This window comes from Stegostoma tigrinum, chromosome 30 (assembly GCF_030684315.1).
Source record: "Stegostoma tigrinum isolate sSteTig4 chromosome 30, sSteTig4.hap1, whole genome shotgun sequence".
In the NCBI taxonomy this organism is placed as follows: domain Eukaryota; kingdom Metazoa; phylum Chordata; class Chondrichthyes; order Orectolobiformes; family Stegostomatidae; genus Stegostoma; species Stegostoma tigrinum.
In genome coordinates this window covers 43,487,507-43,512,270 of record NC_081383.1, presented here as the reverse complement: position 1 = coordinate 43,512,270, position 24,764 = coordinate 43,487,507, and the positions used below count along the sequence as shown (strand labels likewise).

The 24,764-nt window shown below is 40.6% G+C and overlaps 1 protein-coding gene across 3 annotated transcripts in view; it reads left to right on the top strand.

Annotated features, from left to right (window-relative positions):
• Positions 1-24,764, top strand: part of cherp (calcium homeostasis endoplasmic reticulum protein) — a 64,817-nt gene that overhangs the window by 28,405 nt on the left and 11,648 nt on the right. For all 3 annotated transcript variants that reach the window (XM_048559771.2, XM_048559768.2, XM_048559770.2), the window contains exons 7-16: positions 3,912-4,001; positions 5,845-6,115; positions 7,093-7,253; positions 9,427-9,856; positions 12,552-12,793; positions 14,304-14,437; positions 17,145-17,231; positions 20,184-20,276; positions 21,968-22,120; positions 22,733-22,846. In XM_048559771.2, the coding sequence (XP_048415728.1) occupies positions 3,912-4,001; positions 5,845-6,115; positions 7,093-7,253; positions 9,427-9,856; positions 12,552-12,793; positions 14,304-14,437; positions 17,145-17,231; positions 20,184-20,276; positions 21,968-22,120; positions 22,733-22,846 (1,775 nt within the window). The remainder of the gene's footprint in view (positions 1-3,911; positions 4,002-5,844; positions 6,116-7,092; positions 7,254-9,426; positions 9,857-12,551; positions 12,794-14,303; positions 14,438-17,144; positions 17,232-20,183; positions 20,277-21,967; positions 22,121-22,732; positions 22,847-24,764) is intronic.

Genomic DNA, 24,764 nt, shown 5'->3' with positions numbered 1-24,764 from the left:
GATTGATGGGTCCTTGGCAGCATGGATTAGAAATTGGCTAAAAGATAGGAAACAGAGGGTCGGTATGAGTAGGCATTTCTCAGATTGGAGATGAAGTGAAAGTGATGTCCCCCAGTGATCGCTGTTAGGACTGTTGCATTAAATGATTTAAATTAAAGATTTGGAGGTGAGTGCTGAGGGCAAAATCACTACATTTACAGATAAGCTAGGGAGAATAGACACTGAGCAACTTCAGAAGGACATTGACAAGTTGGCCAAATGAGCAAACACCTGGCAAATGAATTTCAACGCATAGAAATGAGAGGTCATTCATTTTGGTAGAAGAAACATGGAGACACAATGCAAGCTCACCAGTACAACTTTGTGGGGAATATAGGAGCGGAAGGATGGCAGGGTTCACATGCATGATTCTCTGAGGGTGACCAGGCAAGTTGAAATAGTTGTTAAGGAGCTTTGTGGGATCCTTGGGATTTATAAATAGAGGTATAAGAGCATAAAAATAAGGAAGTGATGCTGCACCTGTACAAATCATTGGTTAGATTACATTTGAGTATTGTGTGCAATTCTGGGCACCTCCTTTAAAAAAGGATTTTGAAGTCCTGGAGGGAGTTAAGGAGATTTACTGGAACAATACCAGGAATTAAGGATTTTAGATAGAGCTTGGGTCTTTTCTCTTTGGAGCAGAAGATTAAGAGATCACTTCATTGAGGCATTCAAAATTATGAGCAACTTTGACAGGGTAAAGAGAATATTCAGTTTCCACTAGTTGGTATATTAGTAGCTAGGGATTAGAATTTCAGGATTGTTGGCAAGAGTGCTAGGAGTGAGATGAACAACCTTCTTTATAAAAAAGAGTAGTCAGGAATTGGAATGCACTCCTAGGGAGATTGGCAGAGGCAGATACAGTAGGAGAGAGTTGGATATGTATTTGAAAGTGATAAAATTAGAGGGGTATGGAGATGGGGCTGGGGAGTGGGACTAGCAGGGTAGCTCTTGCAGGAGCACGATGGGTCGAATAGCTGCCTTCTGTGCTGTAAAATTCTATGATTCAAAGATGTGAAATCAAGGGAAGGAAAAAGATTCCACTCAGAGCATTATATGGCTGTGGAATACAGAACTGAAGTTAGAGATTGCACCATAAAGGGAATTGAAAGGAAGAGGAGTTGATAAGATTAGAGAACAAAGTAATCATCTGATATTAAGGCTAATACTTAGTGGGGATGATTGATTTTGATATACACCTGGACTAACAAAAACAAATTGCGGGTTTGGCGGCATCTGTGGAGAAAAAATAAAGTTAACATTTCAGATCCAATGACCCTTCTTCAGAACTCCTGGTTGCACAAAACATTTATGGTAAGATGCACAAAGATAGAGTAGTGGCATAATACAGACATGATTAAACGGTGACCAAGGGGGCAGCAACATGCTGAACCAATGAAGGGTAAAACTAATTCAAATCTAGTTTTGTGCAGAGAGTTAGAATTATTTAGTAATGCCACACTAAAATATTCACTGTGACATAATCAGAATACAGTGGAATTATGCGTATAATTTGAAATCTGCATTTTCCCATCACAAGTAAAAATCTGAACTGCCAATCACGTAAGTGTGAAGGGGGAGCTAGCTCAGGTTAATTGTATAAATAGAATACAAGGTGTGGCAGTAAAGGAACAGTGGGGAGCGTTTGAAGAAACAATTCAGAAGTTTCAGCAAAATTCATTGAGAAAACTTCAGTGAGAAAGACCCAACCATGCCAGATAAGGAGGCTAATGGTGGTATTAAGTTAAAAGAAGAAGCTTAGAATGTTACAAAAAGTAATTTATAAGAGTGGAGATTGGGACTGTTTTAGAAACTAGCAAAACTTGTTTTAAAACAAGGGGAAAAATATAAAATGACAGCAAACTAATTGATTGTAAGATATTTTACAAGTTTAGAAAAAGGCAGAGGGTACCTAAAGTAAATGGCGATCTGTTAGAAGAAGAGACAGCAGGAATTATCATGAGAACTGAGGAAATTACCCAAAAATTTATCTTCTATTTGTCTGACTTTACCTTAGGAATCGCAAGTTGCATACCAGAAATAGAGAGTAACCCAGAGATGAACAGGACAAAGGAACAGAACTGGAGAAGCCTCTGAGATTAAAATTCAAATACCTAGGACCTGATGGCATCCATACTAGGCTTCTAAGAAGGATAATGCATTTCATAAGGCCCCTCAGATATGGGCCAAAAGCAGGCAAATGGGACTTGGTCAGTTTAGAAAACCTGGTAGGCATGGACGAATTGGACCAAAGGGTCTGTTTCCATGCTCTATGACTCTGTAACTGCAAAGACAGCGGTTGCTTCAGCTAGAACTTTGCAGAGTTTTCTACATTCTGGAATGGTCTTAGAGATGGGAAACTAGCATATGTAACAATTCCTGCTAAAGAAAGAAGGGCAAGAGAGAACAAAGTCTACTATAGGTGCGTTAAACCTGGCATCTGCCATCCAAAAGTGTTATTAGGGAAGTCTTAATATTACACTTCTTAAAAAAAAAACCTCACAGTACAGCTAAATGTGCTTTTACAAAAGGGAAATCCTGTTTGACAATTTTTTTTTGAGCCTGTAACTAGTAGGGGAACAGGACATGTGGAATACTTCAATTTCCAAAAGACATGAAATAAGGATCACATAAATACAAAAGGTTTAAACAAAAGATACATTGAGTTGGATGTGATATCATGAATAAAGGACTACTTAACAAGAAACTGACAGCATGGATGAATGGGACTTTCAAGTTGGCAAGCTAGTGACTAGTATTTGCTGCAAGGATCAGTGCAGGATTTCACTTATTTACAATCTATATTAGTGACCCAATTGCAACGGTCATATGTAATGTATCTAGGTTTGCTGATGTAACTAAGGTAGGTGGGAATGCAAGCCCTGAGGAGGATAGAAAAGAGATGTAGACGCGTTGAGTGACAGGTAATGTATTGACAGATGGAGAATAATGTGGGCAAGTGTGAGATTGTTCAATTTACTTGTAAGTATAGAACATAAAAGCAGAATTTTTCTTTTGAAAGGCATGAAACATGTAAATGTTGGTGTTCAAAGAGATGTGTGTGAGTGTGTGTAGAAGAAGCACAAAGTTTTGCTTCAGTATATCAGGCTTTGGTGAGACAAAACTTGGAATATTGTGCATGATGGATCGTATGGTCTCTGTTCCTGCTTGTTAAACTACAGGTCCTGTCTGGGTAATCTATGTCAACACACCAAGTGCTAACAGCTCCATCTTTATTTGGTGGAGAAATCCAAGATGAATCAACCAAAGGGCTCTTTGTCCTCTTGGCTCTGGTTGATCCATGATATCAAAACAATCAAAGTGGGAGGAGGGATAGGGAACAGTGAAGCTCAATTTGAGACATTTATTGGGCTGATGAAAGAGTTTGCTCATTAATGGAATGTAATCACAATCTTCCCTTGCCAGTAGCAAAGGCTGAGTATCTGAAATGAAAATGCAAAATCCTGAAAACACACAGCATATCAGTCAGGATATCAGAGCCTAAAAGACAACAGGGTCACTCTCAAACTGTCACCAACTATTGTTTTTGCCCTTACAGCTATTGAATAACTTGCTTTATCTTGCCAGCATTTTTGTTATACTTGCCTTGTACCACTGTACCTGTAAACTAGTGACAAATGGCTTTAGTAGCATGTAAGTCCTAACATCTTGTTATGGAGTACTGCCTGCACTAGGTTGCAGGGAACATGGCATCAATCAGCAAACACAGGCACTAATAAGACAAAGCTCTAATTCTTAAAGAAGCCTGGGTATTTTTTAAAACCTAGTTTGATATACATTCTAAAAGATTCAGCAGTCTTTCATTGCTGACATCGCCTAACACAGGACTTTTTTTTGTCATTTTTCAGCTGTTGCAACTGTGGGAGAAAAATGGTTACTTTGATGAGTCAATTATTCAGCAGTTGCAGAGCCCAGCTCTTGGACTTGGACAGTATCAGGTTAGTAACTTGTATCTGTAGCAGCCTGCTGTTCAGGAGACTTAACAAGTAGTAGTAATGAATGCAGATAACCTACTGGTCAGTTTTGACATAGTTGACATTTAAAGCAAGTTCAGACTAAGAAGTGAGTCTATTGATCCGATTCTTTTTAAATTAAATCCCTCCTGTCATCTAAGCAAAAGGGATTCAAGTCCCCCTTCCACCATGTTTTTGGCAGTGCGGCATAGCTGAATTTATTGGATGGCTGGTGTGCAATGCAAAAAGATGCCAACAGTATTGGTTCAATTCCTGCACTGGCTGAGGTTGTCATGAAGATCTTCGCTTCTCAACATCACCCCTTGCCTGAGATGTAATTAACCTCCTGTCAAATTCACCACCAATCATCTCTCTGTCTCATGAGAAGTGGTCCTCTGCAATTATGGTGACTTATCTTTACTTCAATGCTTGCAAAACAGTCAGGATGACATGGTAAGGTAGTTCATCTGTGACCTGTGCTAAACATCAGCATAGATTAATTAGATCAAAAATTCCTCTCTCTCCCTTCTAAGGATCCAACTTGACATAGATTTGTATGAGTTTGTTTCCATGCTTAGTAGATATTGGCTTAAGGTATTAAAATCATGCAAATTTGGCACTAATTGGGAGGCTAAAGCACGGTATTTGCAATGACAACTTGTGTGATGAATTGAAAATTGAATAGTAGTTCAGGAGATGGCACTGGTCTAAAATCATGGCAGTTTTTCAGGTAATGAGATCTTAGCTTTTGCGACTATGCTGGCCTTGGGAATATATGATATTGAGACTCGTGACGGATATCCAGCTCATTTTTAACTCAACAGTGCTCCTAATGAATTAAACAACTAGGATTTAAGGTTGCTGCATCATGTAAATTGAGTTTGCAAAGTTTAATGTTACAAAAATTCTAGAATCTCAGTTGTTACAGTGCAGAATGAGGCCATTCAGCCCATTTCATCTGCACTGGTTCTCCAATAGTTGTGATTTAACGTACCTCCTACATGTTTCCCAACTGCTTGTGATGTGAATGATTTTTCTCATCATATTGCTTCTTTTACAAATTACCTTGTACCTATGCCGTCTTGCGATGTACAGTTTTATGTGAGGGTGCAGTCTATTCCTATTTACTCTGTTGAGGTCCTCATGATTTTGAAAACTTGTATCAAATGTGACAGCTTCTAGATGGAAAGAAAATCGTATTGCTCCTGGCATGACCTCAGCACATCCAAATGCATTTTACTGCTACTGAGGTACTTCTAAGTATAATTTACCCGTAGTAATGTAGAAAATATAGCAGTAATAATGCACCATTTCCCGGCAAAGGAAATAAATGATCAGATTGTATGATATTGCTTGACCTAATAATACTGTCCAAGTCACGAGGAGAATTCACCCATTTTCAAATATTCTCATAGGCTCTTTTAGATCCACATGGATAGATGGGAGTGGGTAAATAAAAATAGCATTGTTGACAGTGAACTGCCAAGTACATAACTGAAGTACCAGCCCAGATTGTGTGTTCAGATTATTTAACCAGCTTCTGGCTCAGATCACATTGTAATCACTGATGCAAGGATGCCACAATGCATAACTACATATTAATACTGTTAGCAATTTTAGGAAAGAAAACAGAACCCCTACTGTGAAACTGTTACGGGAGTTATCCTTTTTATTTCTGAGGAATTCAATTAAATTCAAGATTTTTATGATGAATGCCTCACACCTCACGCCTGTACTTCATTTTGCCACCACCTTTGCTTTACATTGATATCATTTTCACCAATGTTCCTGAATGTAATTTTGTGCTTCTGTGTGGTACTTCCTACAGGCCTCGCTCATCACAGAGTTTGCAGCTGTGGTTCAGCCCATTCAGATGGCATTCCAGCAACAGATCCAGACCCTGAAAGCCCATCACCAAGAGTTTGTGGACAGTCTCACCAAGCATCAACATCAACCACCCCAGCCTCCACCCCAGCCTCAGCCCCAGCCCCAACCCCAGGCACAGCCCCAAACACTGCTGGAACCTGAGGCTCCACCACCCCACATCCCAATGCCTCCGAGCCAAGATCTGCCAGCTCTCTCACCAACTGAAACACAAGGTGTAGTAATGAATGAAATGGAACACACTGTACCTTTGTTACTTTGAGTTTTAAAAACATGCAAGTATTAACATAGGTAGTAGGAACTGCTGTTGCTGGAGAATCTGAGGTAACAAGGTGTAGAGCTGGATGAACACAGCAGGCCAAGCAGCATCAGAGGAGCAGGAAAGCTGATGTTTCAGCTTTGGACCCTTCTTCAGAAGAAGACCCTTTTTCTGAAGAAGGGTCCAGACCAGAAACATCAGCTTTTGCCCCTCTCTGATGCTGCTTGACCTGCTGTGTTCATCCAGCTCTACACCTTGTTATCCCAAGTATTTACACAATTTTTTTCTTTCTACCGCTATCCTACATAAAACTCATGTTTACAGAAATCCTGGATTGAGCTGTTAACCTTTAACCCGATGAGGCTTGGCTTTTCAGGATAAGTATAGGCCCAAGAGGGGTCCTTCTCTGTGAATGCCTGTGTTTGGCATTCAGATATGGAGCTGCTATTGTGCATCTCGTCTGGGTAAAGAATAATCAGAGCCAAGTTAGATTATTTGCAACGCAATTGGAGTGAGGGCAAGATACTCTGTTTTCCTTTGATAGTTAAAAACTTTAGCAGAAACACTGCAAATTGGCAGCCTCACATTTCACTTCCTAAACTCTTAATGTGAAAGTGGATCAGCCTGGTAGGGTTTGTTATTCAACTTAAAAGTTCTTGAGAAATTCCTGAACTCAGTGATGGAGTCCTGCATAGCAAGGTCACTGTGTCTGGTCATTGTTGGTCTTTCACTGTAGAAAATGCAGCCTGAAAGGCCATTTCCTCCACACCCACCCAATATACCCCCACCCCACAGACAGCTGGTTGCCGTGACTCTTTTTGGAAAGCCAGCCAATTAACAGTAACTTTTGTGTTTACTGTTTGTAACATGTCTGAAGTTTTTGTAGAGTGCTGTTGAGAGAGAACTACTTTTTAACATCTAACTGTGTTACAGATGAGGTCAAGCCACCACATTCCCTCCCTGAAAATGTGCCAAGTGGAGGGCAAGAACCCAGTCCAGCAGGACAACGAGGACCTGGGCAGCATGAGCACTCCTCTTCTAAGCCACCTTGGTTCGAACGTCCTGCCATGCCACTGTGGGGCCAACAGCAACAGGTACTGCTTGGGGGAATTGTTCCTGGTGTGTGGAGTAAAGTGTGGCCATTGAGGATACAAGCAAATGTCAGGAATGAGGGAGCTGCATCAGCAAACTCCTATTTAGGAACCATAGAATAAGGACAAATCGTTACAGTATCAGTAGAGGAATAAATCAAGTAAACTGCTTGTCCCAAAACGGGCAGTCTGCATTGCCCAGAGGAGTGTGCAAGAGAACCGCCTGACAGGCAGTCAGCATCACAAAGGACCGAATGAGCAAGAGGAGTACCCTGACACATTCAGCATCACCTTAAAGAGCGGGTAAAAGGAGAATTCTGAGACAGTCAGGCTTACTGTGAAAGCAGCTGTCAATAATAATACAGGAAAGGTTGATTGGCTGGTGAATAACAGCTCGTGGGAGTGTTTAAATAACTGGAAATTAGAGAAACGTGAAGTTTAAAATATTTTAGATGGTAAAGGTGAATACAGTAAGTGGTGGAATGAAGGATCCCAAGCAAAATGTTCAAAGGATATAAATTAATTAAAGTAACCACGCAACAAGTTATCACACATTAAGGATGGAAGGCAAGTGGTATGCTGCAGCTTTACAAGATCGATGCTTCTAAGCCAATGAGATCCAGGATGCTGAATGCAGAATATTTAAGTGAACATATTGTACATGTTTGATACTATCATTTGCTTATGTAGGTAAGATACATTTTCATTTATATAGATTTGATATGTATATTTAAATTTATACACATTATGTCCACAATTTTGATCTTTAGATACAAGCTTTATATTTTCTCCCTCATTTTATTCTTATTCGACTTTCAGCCCTTCCTCCCATCTTAGGGACCTAGTAGATTTTCTTCCGGCTCTCCATGTTTCCCTGAATCCATTGAAATCTAACTGAGACTGGGGACTCAATACAACATGGATTTACGTGCCTGCTTTCACTGTAACTTGAAGTGCATTTAAAGGCTAACAGAGAATCTGTAAATAATACTACCTTTCTCAACCAGCGCCCTGAAAAAGCGCACAAAGTCTTCCCATTAAAGTCTTCTGTGCCTTCAAACAGCAGTACTGCAGTTCAAGAATGTTTTCGCATGAATAGGTTTCTCTGTTGGCACCTTTTTACATGTGTGTGATGTGAGTAACCGTATGAAACACGTGGCCTGATTGCAATTAAACACATGACGTAGTTGCAATTAAATAACATGCAATTAAATTAAATTGTGTACATACTGCTCAGGATTTCTAATTTAGGAGTGATCACTTTTAAAATAATCTTGCTGTTAAAACACTTGCTGCCTCAAATACCTGTGTATTTCTGTAAGTGGCACTAGTCTATAATTGTCCTTTGCCACTATTTTGCATTTTCTTAAAGCTTGTGTTTTTACAGCATTACTTGGTCATATAAAAGTGACCACTGTCATTTTAATGACTGTTGCAATAACAGAAAACCAATTTAGTAGAGGGAGGACAGGATCAGGCTTGGCAGTGTATTTCTCTCGTAATGTGTGTGTAAAAAGGTTTTACAACTAACTGTACTTGAAAGGAGAAATATTTTAATTACAAATAAAAATAGAGATTGCTGGAAAAGCTCAGCAGTTCTGGTAACATTCAGAAATCAGTTCTGAGGAAGGATCACTGGACCCAAAACATTAACTCTGATTTCTGTTCACAAATGTTGCCAGACCTGCTGATCTTTTCCAGTAATCTCCATTTTTGTTTGTGATTTACAGCATCTACAGTTCTTTTGTCTTTTATTTAGTATTTTAAATTATTGCCTATTAATAATGATTTCAAGGTTAGTACATTGTTCAGTGAGTTAGAGGTTCTCTTTGTTGCTGGTGATGCATCAGTTCACTAGCTGGGCCAGTCAGACATCTGTTAGTCAAGTTGAGCATGATATAAATTAGCTGTTCAACCCAAACCCGTCTGTTTGGATGAATTAGATAAAATTGAGGAAGACTTCTTTATGAATCAGTTTGTTTGACTTGGATCTCATCATTACCTAGGTGTCATGTACACCAGCTGTTTAAGAAGACGTCAGTTAGTGTTGATAACTGCAGCTTAAACCGTGCTGTTGTGACATTTGATGAACAAATGGTTCTGTGCTGTCAATTTAGTGTAATTTAAATAATTTTCTTGGAGTCTGAGCATGTCTTTCTCTTTTTACCACTGCTAGTTTGACCAAGGGTTTAATGCTCCACATCAAGGACCACCTCATTGCCAGCCCTGGAATAATAATCATGAAGGCATGTGGAATGACCAGAGGGAACAAAATTGGAACAACCAACGGGATGCTCCTTGGAACAATCAGCATGAGCCATCCTGGAATAATCAGTTCGAACCTCCATGGAACAACCAGCATGAGCCACCGTGGGGAGGGCAGCGGGACCCACCATTCAGAATGCAGCGACCTCCACACTTCCGCCAGCAGCCCCCATTCCCACCCCACCAGCAGCACCCACCATTCAACCAGCCTCCACACCCCCACAACTTTAACCGCATTCCTCCACGGTTCATGCAGGATGACTTTCCTCCTCGACACCACTTTGATCGTCCTCCATATCCTCCGCACCATTTTGACTATCAACAAGGAGACTTTCCACCAGGTAGTTGATACCCAAAAATGAATACTTTGCTTCAGTATTCACCATTAGAGGCACCTTGACGTTTGTGAGGACAGCATGAAACAGGCTGATCTGCTTGAACAGGTTGATATTAGGATCCAGGATGCACTAGAAATTTTGGAAAACAAAAAATAAGGATAGATAAGTCCCCTGGGCCAGACGGGATATACCCAACGTTACTACAGGAAGCAAGGGAAGAGATTGCTGTGCCTTTAGCGATGATCTTTGTGACCTCGCTGTCTACTGGAGTAGTACCAGATGATTGGAGGGTGGCAAATGTTACGCCATTGTTCAAGAAAGGGAATAGGGATAATCCTGGGAATTATAGACAGGTCGGTCTTAGTTCTGTAGTGGGCAAATTATTGAAGAGGATTCTGAGAGCTAGTATTTCTGATTATTTAGAAAAGAATAGTTTGATTAGAAATAGTCAGCATGGTTTTGTGAGAGACAGGTTATGCCTCACAAGCCTTATTGAATTCTTTGAGAATGTGACAAAACACATTGAAGGTCGAGCAGCTGATGTGGCATTTATGGATTTTAGTAAGGCATTTGATAAGATTCCCCATAGTAGGCTCATTCAGAAAGTAAGGACGCATGGGATTCAGGGAAATTTGGCTGTCTGGATACAGAAATGGCTATCCAATAGAAGACACAGGGTGGTAGTAGATGGAAAGTATTCGGCTTGGAGTTCAGTAACTAGTGGTGTTCCGCAGGGATCGGTTCTGGGACCTCTGCTCTTTGTGATTTTAGAAGTGACTTTGATGAGGAAGTGGAAGGGTAGGTTAGTAAGTTTGCCAATGACACGAAGGTTGGTGGAGTTGTGGGTAGTGTAGACAGCTGTTGTAGGTTGCAACGGGACATTGGCAGGATGCAGAGCTGGGCAAAGAAGTGACAGATGGAATTCAACCCAGACAAGTCTGAACTGATTCATTTTGGAAGGTTGAGTTTGAATGCAGAATACGGGGTTAAGGGCAGGATTAATGGGATTCTTGGCAGTGTGGAGGAACAGAGAGATCTTGGAGTCCATATCCATGGATCGCTCAAAGTTGTTACCCAAAGTTGATAAGGTTGTTAGGAAGGAGTATGGTGTGTTAGCTTTCATTGGCAGGGGAATTGAGTTTAAGAGCCATGAGGTTATGCTGCGGTCTATAAAACCCTGGTTAGAGCACACTTGGAATATTGTGTTCCATTCTGGTCGCCTCATTATAGGAAGGATGTGGAAGCTTTAGAGATGCTGCAAAGGAGATTTACCAGAATGCTGCCTGGACTGAAGGGCAGGTCTTGTGAGGAAAGGTTGAGGGAGCTTGGGCTTTTCTCTTTGGAGTGAAGAAAGATGAATGGTAACTTGATACAGGTGTACAAGGTGATGAGAGGCATAGAGTGGGTAACCAGAGGCATTTTCCCAGGGCAGAAATGACTATTAAGAGGGGGCATAATTTTAAGGTGATTGGCGGAAGGTATATGGGAAATGTCAAAGGTAAGTTCTTTACACAGTGCGTGGTGGGCATGTGGAATGCGCTGCTGGCAGTGGCAGTGGAGTCAGATACGTTAGATACATTCCGGTGACTCCTGAATAGGCATGTGGATGATAGTATAATGTAGGGTCTGCAGGGTAGTTTGATCTTAGTCGGATAATAGGTTGGCATAACATCGTGGGCTTGGAGGGCCTTAGCTGTGTTGTACTGTTCTATGTTCTGTGTTAACCTGTGCAATGATACACCATGAGGTTAAGTTCTCTCTTAAGAGTTTTTAAACTTTGCATTATTGTGACTACCAGCTGGTTTCAAACACTTAAGTGGTTTCTTCCAATTGTTTGAAGAGAAAGAAAGACTTCTAATTATACAGGCCCCTTGCAGTCTCAGTGCCCCAAATCAATAGGGGACAAATTGATCCTGGTTAATGCTGCATCAATATGACCTCCTGTTGTCCAGGAACTTCCTCTACTGCATTGTCATGTCAGCCTGGGTTGTGTGCACAAGATTCTGGGGTGGAACTTGAATATACAATCCTGATTCAGAAGCAAGAGTGTTATCAGTGAGCCAAAAGCAATACTTCATCACTGACACAGCAGCAGCGGGTGAGATTCTGGTTCAGGGCCTTGTCTTGACTGCTAGTTACACTCTAGTTTTTTCTGGTCCTGACTTACCGACCCTGGAGCAGTTTTTCTGCTCTAAGTCTGTAAAGTGCAGCTCTTTTGGAATAACAGTGATGCTATCTTTGACTAGATTCTTTGCATTATAATTACAACTGAAGGAAAGCAGATAGGAAAGTCAGGTGAAATTTAGGAAAACGCAACCTTGGTTTAGATGTGCAGAATAGCCTTTTTCATTCATAATTGTCATATGAAATGCATATATAATTCAGAATCAAAGCTAGTTATACTTTGTCATTGTTGAGCAAAATTGTGATTCTGTAATTCTCTGTCACCAATCTGTCAAATAAATTATTTGTAAATTCAGTTTGTAGCTAGATGCAAGATTCACATTAATGATCCTTCATAAACTCGAGTTTATTTATTTTCTGATAAAAGTTGTCTTAAGTGCCTTTATAATTTGACATATTTGGGTCAGGCGTAATGTTATAAGGTTATATGCAAGCCTGGTACAGTAATACAGTAAAAAGACAGAACCAGGTAAAGACCTTTGGCTGAAATGCCTCTACAATGTTAATATTCCAGATATGGGCCCTCCTCATCATCCTCCACACCGAATGCCTCCGCCAGGAATGGGAGAACCCCCTCCATGGGGTGGGCCCCAGCACCCAGATTTTGCAGGTCCCCCGCCAGGTTTCAATGGACAGCCTCCCCATATCAGACGGCAAGGGCCTCCTCCACCACAGATAAGCCCGGATGATCCTAGCCTGGTGCCCAATGTTCCATATTTTGATCTCCCAGCAGGATTAATGGCACCACTGGTGAAGGTAAGTCCAGATATTGCGCATGCTGCATATATCAGCAATAACTTGCCTTCCATGTGGCATTCTTTAATGTGGGGAAGCACTAAAGCTGCTGCATAGGCTCTTAATCAAAAGCTGACACAACCATTAAGGTATATGTAACTAAATGTTGTGTCTTAAAGCAGCAGAGTGTGATAAACTCACATGTTTGACGAAGAAATTCCAGAGTTTAGGATCTGGTCATCAACAAATGACCACCAATTCTCTAGCAGAGAGTGTGGGATGCATAGGTGGCCAGGTTTGGAGGGAAGCAGAGTCTTCGGATGTTTTTAAAGGTTATAGAAATGGGAGAGTGAGGCCATAAAATGATTCGTAATGCTAAATTAAAGGTGTTGGTTGCCTGGGAACCACCGTAGATTGATAAAGAGCAGCATTGACACGTGTGTGGAATAGAATATAGGGCAGTAAAGGTTTAGATGAGTTAAAGTTTAAGCAAGAGTGGATGTTGCGGGGAGAGAGAGCATCTGGAATGCTATGGAATTGCTGATTTTGGAGGTTATGAAAGCGTAGATACCTGTATCAGTGGTTTGATAAGCTGAGTAAGGGTGAAAATAGCTGATCTTTTACAGAGCTGGAAGGAGACAACTTGAGCAACAGAGGTGATATGAAGTTGGAGCACAACCCTGGGTGATAAGGTTACAATCTGTTCCTTTGCAGAATCATTCGACATGGGAGTCCATTCTGCCCATCAAGTCTTCGATGGTTCTCTGTAAAACAGTCCAGTCAGTCTCTTTCCCTTGCTGTCTCACTGTAGCCCTGCAGGTTTATCTCCCTCAAGCACACATCCAATTTCCTTCAGAAATGGTTAGCTGTTTTCCATCACCTTTTGATGGTGAGAATTTCAGATCATGACTAGCCACTACATTTTAAAAGAAAAGTCTTCCTTAGCCTTCTCTTGCCTAGAACTGTACAGCTGTTTCATCAACACCTTTGTTCAACCAAAGATAGTGGTTTATGAGGGAGCTTAAATCAGCAGCAATTAAACTCAGTTTGTGAGAGGGCTGAAAACAAGATCTCCCTCTCTTTTAGTTGTACCACAGAATCCTTCACATTCACCACCTGAGAGTGAAATGGAATTTTGGTTTACTGACTCATCAAACGATAGTACCTCTGAATTATGTGTTTAATTTCCCAGGATTGGGATTTGATCTTGCCAAGATTAGTTAGATTGTAGTACAGGTGCTGAAGTTATAGACGTTGATATGGAGGTAATATCTATGTGATGCTGAACTATCAATGACTTTTGTCATTGGTACCTGTAGTGTAAAGTGCCAGTCATTCAGAATGCTACATCTATAAGTTATTTTTTAAAAAGCTGGATTCAGATGGCTTCATTAGTACTAGTAGCAAGATCTATTGTCAGATACCTTTCTCCCCACTTTTTAAGAAAAAGACATACCAGACTACTAAGCAACCTGCTAAATACACTCCATAAACTAACTGTTTATGATTACTCATCCTCACTTTAAAACAGCTGGAAGACCATGATTACAAGGCTTTGGAACCTAAAGACATGCGCCTTCCACCTCCAATGCCACCTAATGAGAGGCTTCTTGCTGCAGTTGAAGCATTTTACAGCCCACCATCACATGACAGACCAAGAAACAGGTAGGAGCATGCAAAGACTATATTGTTGCTTTGGTTCTGTCTTTGTGAAATAAAAATTGTATGCCACTAATGATTGAGCACTGGAAGAAATGAAAATGTAAGTAGCTACATATCTCTTGCACCACGGAAATAGACTATTCCTCCCATTTACTCCATATCTGCATTTATACTCCAGACAAGTTACTTTTAACTTCCCCTTGAATTTCACCTACATGCAAAGTGCTCACTGATAAATGAAGAAGTTGTTATCATATTTATTATCCCGACATATTAAATCACACATCCTCCATTCCCTGTTTTCTTTCTATCTTATTAAACTCCTTCATATTCTTAGACCCGTATTGTTTCATCCCTCTTGTCTATTCAGCCATGTAGAAATGAATGTCTCTTAGAATCACCCTGGTGATTTTTTTTGCCTCCTTCAGTGCCTTTACCATTTCATCATATGAAAACCAGAACTGTGCACACAAATTTTAAATATGGTTCAACTATAGTTCTATACAACATATCTACTTTTCAATGCTGTCACTCTAGTTTGATTTGACTTTTGTTTTATATCTTTATTAATTGCTGTTGTTACTTCTAATGATCTGTGTGCCCTAGACCCATTTTATTTTACAAGGTTTGGCAGCATCTGTGAAGGCGAAAGCAGTGTTAACATTTCGGGTCCAGTGACCCTTCCCCGGAACGGTTCTGAGGAAGGGTCACCGGACCCGAAATGTTAACTCTGTTTTCTCCTTTACAGATGCTGTCGGACTTGCTGAGCTTTTCCAGCGACTTTGTTTTTGTTGCTGATTTACAGCATCCACAATTCTTTTGTTTTTTTTATTTTACAAGGAATCTTTCACCACCCTAGTCTTTCGTTCAAAACCTGATAGCTCACATCTATATTAAAATGAAATTGTCAATCCATGTCCATTTTGCAACTTCTTGAAATCATCTTATAGTTCATCTCCATCTCCTCTGTATTAACTGTTTTTTGATTTTGTGTCATCCAGAAGTTTTTTAAATTGTACTCCCAAATCTATATCCTTGATGTAAATGATGACTAACAGTGGACCTATGTGGAACACGAATCCCCACTTCTTCCTGTTTGAGTAACTAGCTACAACACAAGTCTTGTTATCCAGTCTGCTGGCAACAGATTCCTGACAACATACTCTGAAAGCTTAATTATGAATCATGTGGCCATCTGTTGAAGCCCTTTTATACATCCAAATATGTTGCACTCACTGTATGAACCTTGTTTATCCTTTTACATATTCTTTCAAAAACCTTGAGTTTGGCCACGCATGGGTTTTCCTTTTTGAAGTCAGCGCTATTTGTTACTAATGTTCAGTTCATAGATGTTTAGGATGTTTACAGTTCTGTCCTGCAGGAAAGATAATGGAATCTGTACTCCTAGTGATGTTAAGCAGACTTGCCTAAGTTTCCTGGACCTTTTCTGTCTCCCTTTTAAGATTCAGAATTAACATTAGCTACCTGCTAGTCCTCTAGCACCATCCTTTACTTAATGAGTTTTTTTATACTTAACGATGTGTAAAAGTGCCTTTGCTATCTTCATCAAAATCTTACTGCTACAGGTAGGATGCAGTTGAGGCTTTTACCTATTCCACATTTGGTTAACTTATCAAGCTTTCTCTCTGTTCCCCCACCCTGTGTTTTTATTCTGCTGCCGAGGTGAATTGTATGTAAAGATCTTAGTGAAACTTAGGATTCTTAGTTTCTATTGATACCATACAAATTTAATGCCAGTACCAGGTTCACGATGTACTTCTATTTCATTTTTCTAGCTTTATTTCTGTATGTTTGATGTTGTTCCTTTTGCAACTTGTATATCTAAAACGGGGTGAATGGCTCTGTCAGTAAGCACATCTTTTACTTTGTAGCATGCTCTGATAGCATAACATTAAATTGTCAACGAAAAACTTACACTGTTTGCAATGCAGACTGTTCAAAACTTTAAACTCGCCCCAGATCCTACTCTCAACTCTCATACGTTTCTCAAGTTTTTTATGATTTCGTTGTATTATCTTTATCTTATAGTAAATTTACATTGTGGCATTTCCATAGGTTCCATTGTTTTTCTGATATAGAGTGGAAAATGCTACACAACTAATATATGCCTCGTTAGTGTCTTTTCATTTTTGTTGTCACCTTACTAGTTTTGTATTGAGTCTCACTTTTGCTTTTAATGCCGTTGCCACCTGCAATCTGCTTTTAAATAATTTGCATCAGTAAAAAAGAAATTGGATGTATACTTCAAATGAAAATATTGCAGGCATATAGGAAAATAGGACAAATTAGATAATTTGCAGAACTAATATTGACGCAATTGGTTAAATGACTTAATTCTTTGCTACGTGATTCTATCGTCCATGAATTGGTACCTCTTCAAATACCCTTTTCCTTCGTTTTACTATTAACGAAATTGATGGTAAAAGTTAAATTATTTTAGTTGTGTTATTTTTCCCAAACTGTAAGCCACATTTATCCATTTAAACTCAGTTACAACATGTTTGCCCGTTCTGTAGGCATCATTTTGCGGTATTCTCCAGCATTTGCTACATTTGCCCGCCTCTATCCATATCTCTATTATTTTTGCACAAGGAAAAGTGAAAATCTCTGCTGTTAGTTTCTGGATTTAATATGACAATTGTTCATTTGGACTTGTTTCACCTTCATAAATTATGATTTCCTTGTGCAGTGAAGGTTGGGAGCAGAATGGACTGTATGAATTTTTCCGAGCCAAAATGCGAGCCAGGAGGAAAAAGGGGCAAGAAAAGAGGAACAGGTGAGTGTTTATTCAGAGAGAAGAGAAATGGGATGAAAATTTGGATTGAAATGGTGAAAAATTGCATGATTAAACCGGTCTAATACTTAATTTTATATTTTTCTGGTTACCCTTGTTACCGGCTGTCAGTCATTGATGTTAGTCATTGCCAGTTAATAGGTTGGAATGTGGACAGGCCAAACACACCCATGTCAGACTGAAGTTGAATGGCAGTTCAAATCCATTTATTATCCTTAGCTTCATATCCCTTGTTAACCTCTTTTCACCATTATAATCGCAATCTTAGACTTCGGAGCACCTCAGATTCAAGTTTTTGTAAAATGATTCCAAATTTAAAGTACTTTGTATAAGAAACAGGGTTTCCCTTCTGAATTGCTTATGTCTGAACTCAAATTCGTGCTTGCTTGTTCCAGATTACCCACTAAAGAAACTAATCAAATCTGTGATAAAACCCTTTTAATTTTGTCAGCATCTAAATTTGATCATCTCTCAGTTTTCTAAATCAAGGAAATACAAGATAAATTCCAGCAAGTTGGACTTAAACTTAACCTTTAGCATCATTATATCATTCTGATAAATCTGTCCTGAACACATTTAATAAAGTGTGAGATAGCAAGAACTGCATATTGTAGAGTCGGAGTCAATACAGTGTGGAGCTGGAGGAACACAGGTCCGACAGCATCAGTGGAGCAGGAAAGTCAACGTTTTGGGTTGAGAACCTTCATCAGGACATCAGACCGAATGAAACGTCCCAACGCAAAACATCTCCTGCTCCTCTGATGCTGCTTGATCTGCTGTGTTCCTCCAGCCATACAATGTTTTGATTTTATTAAGTGTTAGTGCACAAAACTGAGAGCGATAATTCAGATATAGCCTGACTAAGGCTCTGTACAACTGAAACATGACTTTGTTTTCAAGGCCCCCACTTCAACAATGAAATGATGTTTGCAATTTTCCAATCCAAAAATTCAATTTCTGAATCTAATGAATATCTAGGAGCAGCACAGTGGCTCAGTGGTTAGCACTGTTGCTTCACAACACCAGGGACTTGGGTTCAATTCCACTCTCAGGCGACTGTGTGGAGTTTGTGTTTTCTCCCCATGTCTGTGTGGGTTTCCTTCGAGTACTCTGGTTTCCTCCCACAGTCCAAAGATGTACAGGCTAGGTATATTGGCCAGGCTAAATTGTCCATAGTGTCTAGGGATGTGCAGGCTAAGTGGATTATCCATGGGAAATGCAGGGATAGGGTAGGGGGTGTGGGTCTGAGCGGAATGCTCTTCAGGGGCTTGATATGGACTCTGAGCCAAATGGTCAACTTACACTCCTTACAGTGTGGATGATTTGGAGAATGACTGACATATCTGCAATTTATCATTATAAAGAGCTTTTTCCTTTCATGACCTAGTTCCAAGCAATAGGAAGCATCTTTTAAATAGTAGCCAATGATTTAGCTGAGAGAATTTGCAGGTTTGGTATGGTCCTAGCTGCAAAGGAAGTGAATTCGCTTCAGTACAGAGAATCATATAAACCAGGGAAATCACACTATTATTGACTCAAAAAAATAGTACAGTTCATCACTCTGTGCTCTCTGTCTTCTCTAAGTAATTAGACAAGTAATGACAACAGCATTCATTGCTGGGTTAACAGGATGTTGTTCCTGCGCTTGATCTTCTAAAAGGTTTTATGACATAGAAACATAGAAAATAGATGCAGGAGTAGGCTATCCGGCTCTTTGACAACCAGTCAACACAATCATGGCTGATCATGAAATTTCAGTGTCTCCTATCCCTTTATTCCTTTAGCCACAACGATCACATCCCAACTCCCTCTTGAATATATCTAACGAACTGGCCCCAACAGCTTTCTGTGTTAGGGAAATCCACAGGTTCGCTACACTCTGAAGAAATTCATCCTCATCTTAGTCCTGAATGATTTAACCATTATTCTTAGACTGTGACCCCTACCTCTGGACTTCCCCAACATTGGGAACATTCTTCCCGCATTTAACCCTGTCCAGTTAGATCAGGATTTTGTTTTTGAGGTCCCCCCCCTCATTCTTCTAAATTCCAGTGAGTACAAGCCGTGTCAGTCCTGCCATTCTGGGAATCGGTCTGGTCAACCTTTGCTGGGCTCCCTCAATAATAAGCATGCCCTTCCTCAGACTAGGAAACCAAAACTGCATTCAATATTTCAGATGTAACATCACCAAAGCCCTATATAACTGCAGCAAGACATCCTTACTCCTTTATTTAAGTCCTCTAGACATGAACAAAAACAAAGTTGCTGGAAAAGCTCAGCATGTCTGGCAGCATCTGTGGAGGAGAAAGCAGAGTTAACGTTTCGGGCTCGGTGACCTTTCCTTAGAATTGATGGTGCCTGGGAAAATGTCAGTTTATAAGCACCTCACCTCTCGATATGAAGGCCAGCATGCCATTAGCTTTCCTCACTGCCTGCTGCACCTGAATGCCAACCTTTAGTGACTTTTCCATCATGACACCCAGGTCTCATTGCACGTCACCTTTTCTTAAACTGCTGCCATTCAGTTGATAATCTGCCTTCCTGTTTTTGCCACCACATTGGATAACCTCACATTTATCCACATTATGTTGCATTTGCCAAGTATTTGCCCACCATGTCAAAGTAACCCTACCGCCTCTTAGCATCCTTCTCACAGCACACAATGCCACCCAGCTTAGTGTCATCTGCCAATTTGAAGATATGGCATTCAATTCCGTGGCCCGAATCATTAATGTATATTGTGACCCTTGACTGTAAAATCCCTGAAATATCTAGAATTTTGACTTTCTTTTAAAGTCCAGTTATAGAAACGCATCAAAGTTTGTGTTAGAAAAATACCTGATTGTGTATAACTATGAAATGTGTAACTGCATATATGAGAGATTTGTTGATAATGTAACCTGTAATCAAATTTGCCCAACAATCTTGATACAGGGGGGGCCCAAGCACATCTACACCTGGAACTATGAAACCAGGACCCCGTTTGGAACCCCATGAGACCAGTAGTGGAGTCAAAGCGGAGAAGCGGTTAGTGTGGACATGATACGCTGTCTTGGCACCTTCTGTGTGTTTTTCAGGTTTGAGCAGGAAATTTAGACAGATGATTTTACAGAGCATTTGAGAGACTTTGGTATTCACCGCCAGATCTAATGATTAAAGCAAAGACAATGTCAACATTTAAGAATAAATTGGCCAAATTGTCTAAAACAGTGGACTAAAAGATTGAGGTAAAGGGGCTGGAATACGGATTTAGGACCTTTTGCTCAATGTGATGATTAATACCAACATAGGGTTATTGGTCAAACAACCTGCTGTGTGCTGCTTCTATGACAGATTACAGTATCTATTAAAAGAACTAATGACGTCTAATGGCAAAATATTCTTCTGTTTCAGTCTTTGCTTCTATTTTTCCATTATTTTTCTCCTCTTCCCTCCTGCTCTCTCAAAAATATTGAATCCTTGACTGAGAGCATTGTTCTATATGTGACGTATACCCTCCATTATCTCACAACAGAGCATTTCATATCAAGCGTGAGCTGTCCTCACCCACTGTCCATGCTTGCACTTCAAGCTGATGTTAACAGAAAGCAATCAAGAGTAAAGAGCAATGATTCTTATGCCTCTAACTGTGCTGAGGCCATTCAGAATATCCTTCACTCTAGAATCAGCTAAATCTACACAGATTATAGCTGGAGCCAGGAGCTTCCTGGTTTGTGCAATATAACCCTTCACTATTCATTCAGTTTTATTTTAAAAAGTAAATTATCGAGTTTTGAGGTGTTAAAGGGTTGTTCTGATGCCAGCTGACCATTGTATCCTTGGATGCACTAGTGCAAGTATTTTTGGGACATTTTCCAAACAAAATATAAAGTAGCTCAGATACTTCTACGAAGCAGCTGGCGAACATCACTTTAGAACTATACTCATTAGACACTCGCACCACCCTTGGAGTAAGAAGGAGATTTGCTAGAAATTTATCATGTATCTATAAGTAAATGTGCTCTGAGAATTGCTACAGCGAAGTGAGTGTTGCCCCATTTGGGGAACCTGATGGAGCACTATATAGAACACCAACTGCAAGTTCCCCTCCAAGTCTGTATCATCCTAACTTGAAAATATGCCACCGTGTTGTTGAGTCAAAATCCTGGAATTTGTTCCCAGAGGGCGTTGTGGATCTGCATACAGCATGTGGACTGCAGCAGTTCAAGAAGGCATCTCACCTCTAACAACCTCCCAAAGGACAAATAGGATAGGCAATAAATGCTGGCACAGCCAGCGACACTCACATCTAGACATTTTTGTGTCTATGATTTTCTGTGTATGACAATGCTCTCAAAGTTGCATTAGTCTCATCTAATTGACTAAGAAAGTGGTGGTGTGTTTTCTTCCCTGAATCACTGGATTCCTCATTGTAGAATTTTTGCAATGGTGTTAGGTTATGGAATCCATATTGGCTTAGTAGCAATGAATGAGTGATGTAGATGCCTGAGTCAGGTGGGTGTGTGACATGCTGATAGTGTTCCCCATAACTAAATCTAAAAAGTGTCATGTGCACTGATTTGATGCACTTCATTTTGCATTTGCAATAATGTTTGATTGTCCTACTCTTGCTGAGTGAGGAGTTGGAGATGACAGCTGTGTTGGAAAAGATTCTATAGAAGAAAAATATATCAAGCTATATTTAATCCAGAAAGTGATTTGTTCCATTTTTTCCACAGTGGGCGATCAAAATCCCGGAGTCGGTCACGGAGCAGGCGTTCATCCTCTGGCTCAAGCTCAAGATCTTCACGGTCTTCCCGCTCTTATTCTAGATCAAGGTCGCGGTCTCGATCTCGTTCACGTTCACGTTCTTACTCCGGTTCACATTCTAGGTAAGAGAAAATAAACTATCCGGTAACCTCTCAAGTCTGGAATGCTTGGGACCAAGGTCTTTCTGGATTTCAAAATTTTCTAGATTATAGAATGAAGTTGGAATGCCTAACTGCAAATGTGTGAACCAGGAATACCAGTATATCCTCATTTTTCTCCACTAACATGGTTATGCCGCATGTTTTGGTTTATGTTTTTGAAGTCTTAACTCAGATGTTGCTGCATACTGTGATAGGTTTGAAATTTAAAATTTGCTTGGCCAAGGTATTTTCCCCAGGGTAGGGGATTTCAAAACTAGAGAAACTAGAGCTTAAGGTGAGCGGGGAAAGAGGAGCAGTTTTTTCACACAAAGGATAGTGCATATATGGAATGAACTGCCAGAGAAAGTAGTAAAGTCAGGTACAATGTCAACATTTAAGAGACATTTGGGACAGGTACATGGATAGGGACAGTTTAGAGGGATATGGGCCAAATGCAGGCACATAGAGCCCATTCAGTTTAGGTAACCTAGTTGGCATGGGTGAGTTGGGCTAAAGGGTCTGTTTCTGTGCTGATTCTGAATCTATGACTCTTTAAAAACATAGGAATTAAAATCTCCGTAACGTTGTTTTCAGTCACAGTAGGTCAAGGTCATCTCGGAGCAGGTCTCGCTCACGCTCTCGCTCACGTTCACGATCTTTTTCACCAGGAAAGAGGAGAGTATCAAGGTCACGGAGCCAGACTCCACCGTAAGTTCGTGTAAATTAGCATGTTATCCATTAAAGGATTTTGCTGTGGTAAAGAATGTACACAAATGATTAGAAGAGACTGAGCTTTGAGGACCCTTTGTGAATTTAATAGAAATTTTAAGTTCTTATTTCAATGCTCTCCTTTCCGGTTGTAGGCTTAGTGTTACAGAAAAGTTCAATGGTAAATTTGTTTACCTTAACCCTAGTGTGATGTCAAAAGTTTGAGGTATGGTGTTTGCTTCTCAAGATCATTTACAGTATTGGATTATTGTCTATTTGGGAGACTGTTTATGAAATGAATAAGAATTTAGCTAGCGACTCCACGGGAGTTGTACCAGAAGATTGGAGGGAGGCAAATGTTGTTCCTCTTCAAGAAAGGAAATCGAGAAATCCCTGGAAATTACAGACCAGTTAGTCTCATGCCTGTGGTCAGCAAGGTTTTGGAAAGAATTCTGAGGGATAGCATTTATGACTATTTGGAAAAGCATAGCGTGATTAAGGGAGTCAGCATGGCTTTGAGAGGGGCAGGTCATGCCTTACAAATCTTATTGAGTTCTTTGAGGAAGTCACGAGACAGGTTGACGAGGGTCGAGCAGTGGATGTGGTGTACGTGGACTTCAGCAAGGCAGTTGATAAGGTTCCCCACGGCAGGCTCATTCATAAAGTCAGGAGGTATGGGATACAGGGTGATTTGGCTGTCTGGATTCAGAATTGGTTGGCTGACAGGAGGTAGAGAGTGGTTGTAGATGGTAAGTATTCTGCCTGGAGGTCAGTGCTGAGTGGTGTCCCGCAGGGGTCTGTTCTTGGGCCTCTGCTCTTTGTAGTTTTTATAAATGACTTGGATGAGGAGGTTGAGGGGTGCGTTATTATGTTTGCTGATGACACAAAAGTTGGAGGTGCCGTTGATAGTATTGAGGGCTATTGCAGGCTTCAGCGAGACATTGACAATACGCCGAGCTGGGCTGAGAAATGGCAGATGGAGTTCAACATGGACAAATGCAAAGTGAAGCATTTTGGAAGGTCGAACTTAAATGCTGAATATAGGATTAAAGGCAGGATTCTCAGCAGTGTGGAGGAACAGCAGGATCTTGGTGCTCAAGTGCATAGCTCCCTCAAAGTTGCCACCCAGGTGGAGAAGGTTGTTAAGAAAGCATATGGTGTTTTGGCTTTCATTAACAGGGGGATCGAGTTTGAGCCACGAGGTTATGCTGCAGCTCTACAAAACCCTGGTGAGACCACACTTGGAATACTGTGTCCAGCTCTGGTCGCCCTATTATAGGAAAGATGTGGAGGCTTTGGAGAGGGTGCAAAGGAGGTTTACCAGGATGCTGCCTGGACTGGAGGGCTTGTCTTTACGAGGAGAGGTTGACTGAGCTCTGACTTTTCTCTCTGGAGAGAAGGAGGAAGAGAGGTGTCCTGATTGAGGTGTACAAGGTAATGAGAGGTATGGATAGAGTCGATAGCCAGAGACTTTTCCCCAGGGCAGGATTGACTGCCACGAGGGGTCATAGTTTTAAGGTGTTAGGAAGAAGGTATAGAGGAGACGTCAGAGGGAGGCTCTTCACCCAGAGAATTGTGAGCGCATGCAATAGTTTGCCAGTGGTAGTCGTGGAAGCAGAGTCATTAGTGTCATTTAAGCTACTGCTGGACATGCACATGGAGAGCAGTGAATTGAGGGGAACGTAGGTTAGGTTATTTTATTTTTGGATTAGGATTATTCCATGGCACAACATAGTGGGCCGAAGGGCCTGTACTGTGCTGTACTTTTCTATGTTCTATCAGGTTTTGAGAAGATTTGTAGCTCAAGTTGAGGTTCTGGATGTGAGTTTGCTCGCTGAGCTGGAAGGTTAGTTTTCAGACGTTTCGTCACCATTCTAGGTAACATCATCAGTGTACACTGATCCTTGAAAGTTGCCAC